General features: G+C 46.4%; 1 protein-coding gene across 1 annotated transcript; it reads right to left on the bottom strand.

Moving 5' to 3' along the window:
- Nucleotides 1–5129: 5129 nt before the first annotated feature.
- On the bottom strand, nt 5130–8224 carry LOC118564892. The gene is made up of 2 exons (XM_036144249.1): nt 7003–8224; nt 5130–6873 (listed from the first exon to the last, which is right to left on the bottom strand). The coding sequence occupies exons 1-2, from the start codon at nt 8155–8157 to the stop codon at nt 5884–5886; spliced, it is 2145 nt and encodes a 714-aa protein (XP_036000142.1). The 5' UTR covers nt 8158–8224; the 3' UTR covers nt 5130–5883.
- Between the last annotated feature and the right edge of the window lie 1438 nt (nt 8225–9662).

Here is a 9662-nt window from a genome sequence, read left to right as displayed (position 1 = left end):
ATGTGTGGATAATTGTTTTCCAGAAGGTTTCATGTAAAGCAGAACATGCAGCATCAGCAGGAAGGAAAGCAGAACCAGGAGCTGGTCTTCAACCAATCAGAAAGCTGCTGCTCTGGTGCCAGGCAGCCGGTTCTGGACCGGTTCTGGACCCGGTTACAGCGCTCAGCTCTTCATTCGCTGTCCATCACTTTTACCCAACAGCAATACTGAAAACGTCTGACGGTGTAAAGAAGTGTTATCATCCACAGAGAAATACTAACAGCACTTTTCTATCATCAACTTTGTGATTCAGCTCCACGTTGTTAAGGTAGATCTGAGTGAAATTCAGCTGCTGAATGATCTCCTCTAAGCTTTTGGAGTTTATTTGGCTGAATTGGGACATTTTGTCAGGATCAGTTCTAGTTGGATACAGCTTTGGTTCTGGAGTAGATATGGATGCACAGACTGATCCTCTGATCTTTAGGATTTTCTCAGTTAATAAGTTAGCAGATCATTACAGGCCCTGGTGGATTTCAGAAGCTACAGACACATGGAGGGTTTGTTAACCTGTTGACTGTGGTAAATAAAGCATTATTAATGTTTTTGTTGATGATCTCAGAGAAGAAAGATTCCCTTCAGTTTTACGTTATATCTGTAAAGTCTCTCTCTTTATAGACGTCACAGTGAACCTGGACCCGTATTCACCAAGAATCCTCAGATTAAAAGTAGCCCTCACGTCATTTTAGGAAAAATCTTAAAATTTCCCAAATTCTTAGACGAGCCAGAAATACAGCATTGAGACTAAATGTCCCAATTCAGCCAATTAAACTACAAAAGTTTAGAGGAGATCACTCAGCAGCTAAGTTCCTCCTCCTGCTACCTTCATGTTCTACCCACAGCTTTCCTTAGAAAAGTGTTGCCTGTCATAGCGTCTGATTTGACTCAGATACTAAACACGTCCCTCCTGTCAGGTGTTTTCCCCCAGTCCCTAAAAACAGCAATTATCAAACCACTGCTGAAAAAGAACAATTTAGACAAACTTCTACTCCAGAACTACAGGCCCATCTCAAACCTCCTTTATCAGTAAGATTATTGAAAAAGCGGTGTTTCAACAATTAAACACCTTCTTAACAACGACCAGCCGCTTTGACGTTTTCCAGTCAGGTTTCCTCACCACAGTACAGAGACCGCCCTTATCAAGGTGTTTAATGACATCCATATAAATACAGACTGTGGAACAACCACAGTGCTGGTTCTGTTGGACCTCAGTGCAGCATTGATACTTTCGATCACTCCATTCTGTTACACTGCAAAAACAGAACTAAAAGTAAGTGAAATTTTCTTGAAATCATTGTAATTTTCCTTGATTAGAGCAGGTAAATAAGACTATTTGCCAATGGAATAAGATTTTTGCACTTAAAATAGGAACAATTCATCTCCATCGTCTTATTTCAAGTGCAGGATGTCTAATTGTGTTATTTTAGAGATTAATTGTTCCTGTTTTAAGTGCAAAAAATCTCATTCTATTGGCAAATAGTCTTATCTACCTGCTCAAATCAAGGTAAAATACACTCATTTCAAGAAATATTTGCTTATTTTTAGTTCCCTTTTTGCAGTGTAGAACGCCTGGAGAACTGGGTCGGCCTTTCTGCTACAGCTCTCCACTGGTTTAAATCCTACTTAAAGGACTTTTAGTGTCAGTAGATAACTTTACATCAGAGACGACAAAAATCACATGTGGGGTTCTCCAAGGTTCCATCCTGGGTTCCTCCTGTTCTAGATCTACATGCTCCTCTAGCTCAGACCATAAAAACAAAAATGTGCTGACGATATGAAGAAATTAATTAAACACAAAACAATAAATATTTCAAACTATTTACAGTACGATGGGAATAGAAAGGATGTTGTCTGGAGGAGGTGTGGTGGAAGAGGGAGGGCAAGAAAAAGTTTCCTCTCCTGCAAACGATGTCATCTGATTTAACTACTGAGCAGCTCCAGGGGTTCCAGAAACTGTTTTTTTATATAATAATTTATGAATCTGAACTCTAACAAAGTCTTTTGCCTGAGGGGGAACCTCCGGAGGGGAAGCGTTCATCACATTTCCTCTGAATAAACACCTTGACTGAAACTAGCAGTGGCTCAACGGTGCGCTGGACGGATTTAGCTAGCTCAAATGCCAGGAAACGATAACTTTGTCCTCCATTTTTGTTTTTGTGCCACTATTTCGCATAGCGGTCTCTGATTGGTTGAAGCTCTGCGTCAGCTGCAAACTGTATTGTTGGCCACTGTAGACGAACGTCAAGGCTAACAACCGCGAAAGGCTTCAAAAAGCGCAGCGCTAGCTAGACGCGTGTGACGTGCTGCCACACTTCTCAATGCCCCATTCATAGACTTTAAATATAAACCAGACGACGTTGAAACTCAAAACACGCAAAGTGTGAACGCAGCAAAGGTTCTATCTTCACACATTTATGAACCCAGTCTAATTGGTTAATTTCTCTCCTATGATATATAACTATCAACCAATCACAGCTCTTAAAAGACAACATCACCCCTAGCAACGGGGTCAGCCACACCTCCTCACCAAGATGAACATTTATGTCATCTCCTTCCTCAGAGTCGCTCTCAGCAGCGTCTGGATCGCTCTGAAGCTGAAACTCCTCGGCAGGAAGTTCTAGGCTGAACTAGCTGTGACATCATCAGGGGAGGGAGATCATCCTCTATTACCATCTAACATAGAAAGTACTCCTGGGTCAATGTGAGCTTCTGTGCTTTCTGTGTCTCTGCTCTGTCTTCTCTAAGCCCCAGTGGGTCGAGGCAGATGAGCGTTCACACTGAGCCTGGTTCTGGTTCTGCTGGAGGTTCTCCTCCCTGTTAAAGGGGAGTTTTCCTCTCCACTGTCGCTTCATGCATGCTCAGTATGAGGGATTGCTGCAAAGCCATCAACAATGCAGACGACTGTCCACTGTGGCTCTACGCTCTTTCAGGAGGAGTGAATGCTGCTTGGAGAGACGTGATGCAACCTGCTGGGTTTCCTTAGAGAGGAAACTTTCTCACCAACCTGGAGGATTTGATGGAATCTGACTTTGGAAAGAGACTTGAGATGATATGTTGTGGATATGAGCTATATAAATAAAACTGAATTGAATGAGTTCATCATACCTGTGAATAAAGTCCCATCCAGGAAGCTAAGATGCATGAATGTCCCTCATGATGCAGCAGAAGAGTCAGAGGACAAGAAGACAGGAGAGGATGATGCAGAGAAAGAAACTTCTGTCATTTATTTCCAAATAAATCATTTCAATAGAGGAAAAAACAGTTAGAGGACAACAACAACTTGTTTCCTCTCAATGTTTTTTGTTTGTCTTTTATCTCCCTTTGAGTTTATGTTGTTAAATACTGACTTAATGAAGAACTTTGGTCAGCTGTTGATGCTGAAAGGCCGATACGACTGAATGATTTAGTGATCTTTGTCTCTAGATGGTTGTACTGAAACATCATTTTCCCCACGGGGACCATAAAGCAATTCCCTTTCCACCCTGTCAGCCTAAGCTGCTGAACATCCTTCCATCTCTGCCTCTCCAGCCTGTATAGGTCCTTCTGTCCCTCCTTACTGTCCAGCCTGTCCTTCACGTCTCTGTCTGTCCTCTGCACGGCCTTAGCTGCCCTCCCTGCACCTCTGTCCTCCTGAGACTCTTCAGTCCTCACTGTCCCACTTCTTTGGAGCTGATCTCTTTCTCAGAACTCGCTCCTGTGCTTCCTCCTCCTACCACCAAGTCTCCTCATCACCTTTCCTTCCAGCAGACACACCAGGTCCTCTCCTGTCTCCTCCTGTCACCACTAGCAGCTCTGAACATCTCACCTTCAGCTTTAGCTTCAGACTCCTCAGCCCCTCCAGAACATTGCTGACAAACTCCTCCGTCAGGTTAACAGCTGCAGCCTCCCTCTTCCATCGCGCCCCCCTAGCAGCATGGACCCTCCTCCTCCTCCTCCTCCTCCTCCTTTCTCCAGCCTCGCTGCCTCTTCATCTCCACAACACCCAGAATCTCCACCTTCCTCCTCTGCATCATGGCAGCCATCTCTCCAGCCTTTCCTGTCACCGTCAGTCCTAGACTCCTGCCCTTCCTCCTCCTTCTGCCTACGGACCCGTCCTCCTCCTCCTCCTCCTCCTCCTCCTCCTCTTCCTCTTCCTCTTTGCTGACCGACGGTGGTCCGGTTTCCCGGTACCTGTCGGTCAGCGGCAGCCCGTCGTTCTTAACCTGGGCTGGGACCGATTTGAGTCGTGTGAATAAATGTGGAAGAGTTTCCGCGGACGGCCTTCCTGACACGACCCTCTGCATTTATCCGGGCTTGGGACCGGCCCAAACGGGTCACAGAACTCTGTGCCTGCTTTGAGGCTGCATTACGGTGCCGATATTACACTAACACTAACCACTGAAGCTCTTAATATTTCTGGACTTTGGCATTTATGTAAAAAGTGTCATAAGATATTTAGAAATCTGAAGTTCTGCACATCGAACTGAGAATCTGTGCAGAAAACTGATAAAATCTGTTTTTAAATGCAGGAATTTAGCACAGTTCACACTTTTTCTCCTATCAGGAATAACTTTGTGTAAACAATGCCCAAAACGGGCCAAACAATAATAAGAAGAATAAGACTAATAATAATATTACTAATAATAATAATAAGACTAATATTAATAATAATAATTAAATAAATAATGAACAACACTAATAATAGTAATAATAGTAAGACTAATAATAATAAATAACGAATAATCATAGTAAGACTAATAATAGTAATAATAATAAATAAATAAATAATGAACAACAACAACAACAATAATAATAATTATAGTAAGACTAATAATAATAATAAATAATGGATAAATAATACTAATAGTAATAATAATTATAATTAAATAATGACTAATAAATAAATAATAGTAATGCTACTACTAATAAATCCCGCTTCCACTTCTAACAAGCATTTTTTTAAGGCGGCTGCCCTCTGTTTCCTCTGTTTTAGGGATTCTGCTCTCCAAGCACACTGATGCTCTGCAGAATCAAGCAGCCTCTTCTCAGCAATAACTTCCAGAAACGTCTCTGGACGCTAAACGTTTTTAGCTACAAGTGTCTATTTCCTGAGGTCAAAGGTCAAAGGTAGGGGACGGACTGTTTCTGAGCAGGAAAGCGTATCTGAGGCTCTAAAAGCGGGGCAGCACTCACACTTGGCCGTTCCTCCACGGTGGAACTGGATTGTCTAACGGCGCCCAGAGCGAATGAGGCCTGACATCAGAGAACGTTAAAGATGGCGGGAACCGCGCCGCCGCCTGTTAGCGACGACGATGAAATACGACGGTATTTTATCGCTTGTTTAAAACACTGAGAAGATGTTGCAAATATTTATATTCAGGGTGGTTGTTAGTGCTCAGATTCACGCTGCTGCAGTCGTACCTCCACCTCCGTGTGTTGGCGCTGATGCGACCAGCAGCGATGAACCCGGCACAAATGGACTTTTATTTATCTGTAGGTTTTTTTTTTTATGGGGAAACCGGAGCACCCGGAGAAAACCCGTGTGTGTGTCTGTGTGTGTGTGTGTGTGTGTGTGTTTGTGTTTGTGTGTCTCTCGTGTTTTAAGGGACGAAGGAAAACGGCTGTAGTTCATCTACAGCACCATGTAAAACCGCGGCGGGCTGTCTTTCAGGGTTTCTTGGATCGTGTCAAAGATTTTCTTAACGTTCGATGATGTCGTGTCGAGGATTTTCTTAAAGTTCGATGATTTCAAGAGACGCTTTTCGATTGACGACACAATCGTCTTGTCGAATAGCGGCCGGCCAAAGTCCAGGTAGACCAGGAAGTTCTCGGGCCACATCTTATACAGGTCCCTGAGGACGGCCTTGCTCAGGCCTTTGATCTTCTCTGAGGACATGCTGTCCAGTTGACCTTTGACCCCGGCCCAGAGCTTCTGGAAGAGACGCTCACAGATGACGCCAGATTGTTCTTTGGCGTTGCTCTGTCCCGATTTTTTTCAACAAGCTGCCAGACGACGTCGCTGATCAGCGTTTTCACCGCCATCTTTCTTTGGTCCACCTTCTCGCTTTGTCTCTGTCTCTGTCCCGGTTGGACAGCCGTGTCCTCTGGGGTTTCTGCTGAGGAGTCGCTTTTAAAAGCATCCATGGAGTCACAGTCAGAGTCTGATGAAGCTTCATCGTCCGCTGCATAGTCTCCGCTGCTGTTGTCCTCCAGCTCTGACCTTTCAGACGCCACACTTCCAGCCGAGGACGCCGCGGACGCCGCGGACGTTGGACGTTGAGGCTCTGCTTGTTTCTCAGGCTCACGTGTGGTTTTGCCCAGGAAAGAGAAGAACCGAGCCCGGAGGGAAGGTTTCTCCACAGGTTTCCTGAGATGTTTGCAGAACGACGCCACAATTGCTTTGTCAAATACTGGGTCTTCTAAAAGCAGCAAAGTCCCCGCGACCTCAGCGGGACACCTCAGCTTTTTACTGATGCCGTCATAAATCTTCTGGGCATGAATCAAGACATTTTCTAGGTCAGCATGGATTCCTTGCCGCTGAACTTCAGCCCAGACCTTCTCTACGAGGCGTCCATGGATGCACTGAAGGACCTCAGGGGAGCAACGGATGCTGGAAGCTTTAATGGCCCGAGCCATCAGCCAGTGGACCAACACGCTCACTGAAGCTTTGGTGTCATCATCTTCTCCACCTGCTGCCTGTTCCTCTGCTTCTCCAGCCGATGGAGCCGTGGCCCGCGGCACGGTGGGCTCAGCGACCGCAGGACAAACTTCAGGCTGCCTTAAATCTGTCAGCTCCTCTTCCTCCCCCACGGTGGCGGACGCCTGACTGTCTGCAGGAACGTCTTCTACGGATGGGACCTCTGAAGCCTCGTCTTCAGGGACGAAGGCCTCCACTGGTGTGATTTCGTCAAACTTTGGCTCAGACTCTAAGTTCTGGGTGACTTCGGTTGACGGGCTCTCTGGTCCAGAATCTGGTAAAGATGAGACCTCTGAAGCCTCGTCTTCAGGGACGAAGGCCTCCACTGGTGTGATTTCGTCAAACTTTGGCTCAGACTCTAAGTTCTGGGTGACTTCGGTTGACGGGCTCTCTGGTCCAGAATCTGGTAAAGATGAGATCTTTGAATCTTCCTCAGCTATAAACTCCTCTACATACGTGACACTTTCATCATCGTCCGAAGGAGAAGATCTTCCATCAGGAGCAAAATGTTCTGGAGGAACATCTCCAGACCTTTGCGGGGGCTTGGCCTGGTGGACCGGTGCTGGGTTCGCTGTAGCGCCGCAGATTTCTGGGCCTTCTGGTGAGTTTAAAGGGAACACCTTGGCTGAATGTCTGCGATGATACTTGGTGAAGAACCTCCTGATCTTCCTCTTCAGACGGTTGACCACAGACTCTGGCCTGGCGGATGGAGAAGCGGTCTGACCGCCGTCTGTGAGCTCCTCGGTGTGGAAGGAGGCGCTTTGATCGCCTCGGTCTGCCTGAGGACTCGTCTCTGAGTGGCTGTCCGGGGACGCCGTCCCGTCACTCGCCTCCTGCGGGTCCTCTGGCGGCGGGCTGACCGGCGCTTCCTGCTTGGTTTCCATTTGAGGCGTGAACACCCGGAAAATCAGCTCCTTTATCACGACGGTGGCTTCGTGTACCGCCGCGTTGATCCGGTACATGTCGGTCACCTGCTGGACGTAAGTCGCTGCCGGATCCTCGTCGTCGGAGTAGAAGTGGCGTTGGACGCGCGCCGCCACGTGTTGGACGATCAGCTTGTTTAAATTCGCCGTGCTCTTGGAGCGGATGTCTTCTTCCAAGTCAAGGGCTCGTGCGAAGGCTCCGGGCACAATGTTGCCCACGACCGCCTTGACCACCCGGCCTGTGAAGTCTGGGTTCTGGAGTTTGTCCAGAACGGCAGACGAGAAGAGCTCCATGATGTCTCCGAGGAGCTCCACCAGGACGCAGCTGGTGTCGGGGTCTGGGTTTCCCGTGGCCAAGTGTAGCCACTGCTGGCGTGAGAGGTTGGTGAAGAAGAAGTCGACAGCTGGTCTGACGGTGTCTAAGGAGACGACGTCGCTCTGCTGGGACGGGGGACGGCTCGTTTGGGTCATGGCTGCTGCTGCGCTCATTGGTTCAGGCTGGCTGAGATTCTCAGGAAGCATCGCTAGAGTCCAACAAGTGCAAAGTGAGCTTCAACAGAACCAACTAAAGAACTAAAGCCTCTGACCTCTGTGACGTCTGTTCACACGTCACACACGTCACAGGGGTTCGTTCGGACCCACCCCGCCCACGCAAAGACGGGCCATCGCCGTGGGCGGGACCTTAGAATCCACCTGCGCATGTCCAGTTTATGTTGTTCTTTTTAATTTAGAAATAGTTTGGATACAATCAGCGGAAAAATCCGACTAAAGCCGAATTTCTAACGCTTTAAATTGCAGCAGATTGCGGAAGTGACAACAGAGGTATGATCGGGTTGAGTTCCGGACAGTTTCGCCGCTTTTCCTCCTAAACTAGTGAAAAATCCGCTGCTTCTGCGTCAGATTAGCGGCAGAAAGAGTCAAAGTTCGCAGTTTGTCCTGGAAAAAGTGAAACGCTTCTCTTCCCTCCGGACAGCTGATTAAAATATGACCAGATTCCTGATATTAACTCCTTTATTTTACCAAAACCGCTGGAAAAACTCGTTGTTTGGCAGATTAATTAACTAAATTATGGGTTTTATGAACATTAAATCCAAAGCGTTAAACGTCTGCAGTCCGCCGTTGGTTCCGCTTCAGAACCTTTCCTGCCTCCAGAACATTTAAAGCACCGCCACCTGTAAAGTGATCGCTCATACACCTGTCCACAGGTAGGAGCCAATGGAAGCGAGAGTTCATTTACCTGTTGATGCAGATGTAGAGCCTGGTTCCTGTCCTGCTGTCTGACTTTATAACTCCCAGCAGGTAAATGAAGCGCATTCATTCACACACGCGTCACGTACCGCAGTCACCCTGCAGCAGCGCCCTCTAGCGGCGAGATGCCAAAGATCCTTTATTGTCTGCGTGTTACTGTGTGAAATTTCTCTTGTAGAGGCTGGGACAACCAAGCTCCTCCAGTTACATTTTAGTGATGGATTAAATGTTTTATATTTGTTTTAGATTACATGGTGCTTTTTAAAAAATTGTCTCCTTTCATTTCATACACTTGTCTTCCTTCTGCTCCGTCTGTTCATGTATAAATTATGTATGGAATTGTAAAATGTAACACAGAAATAAACATGTGTCATATTTAAAGTTGTTTTTGTTTCTTTTTTAGAGCAAATAAAAATTTAATAGAGGAAGATTAAAAGTGTTGCAGATAAGATAATAAATAGTAATTCATTTATAAAGAAGACTTCAGAACCGGGTCCATGTTCTCTACGTTCTTAGTCTTAGTGGAAGGGCTTCAGAACCGGGTCCATGTTCTCTACGTTCTTAGTCTTAGTGAGGACTTCAGAATCGGGTCCATGTTCTCTACGTTCTTAGTCTTAGTGAGGACTTCAGAACCGGGTCCATGTTCTCTACGTTCTTAGTCTTAGTGAGGACTTCAGAACCGGGTCCATGTTCTCTACGTTCTTAGTCTTAGTGAGGACTTCAGAACCGGGTCCATGTTCTCTACGTTCTTAGTCTTAGTGAGGACTTCAGAACCGGGT

The sequence above is a fragment of the Fundulus heteroclitus genome, chromosome 12 (assembly GCF_011125445.2).
Source record: "Fundulus heteroclitus isolate FHET01 chromosome 12, MU-UCD_Fhet_4.1, whole genome shotgun sequence".
NCBI lineage: Eukaryota > Metazoa > Chordata > Actinopteri > Cyprinodontiformes > Fundulidae > Fundulus > Fundulus heteroclitus.
The sequence above is the reverse complement of the archived record's forward strand: the minus strand, read 5'-3'. Positions and strand labels throughout refer to the sequence as shown.

Excerpts from the sequence above, each read along its gene's own strand:
- LOC118564892 (XM_036144249.1), bottom strand. The coding sequence starts at position 8,157 with ATGCTTCCTGAGAATCTCAGCCAGCCTGAACCAATGAGCGCAGCAGCA. Across the intron at positions 6,874-7,002 it reads CTGAAGACGAGGCTTCAGAG|GTCCCATCCGTAGAAGACGT; the intron begins GTCTCATCTTTA and ends GAGGCTTCAGAG.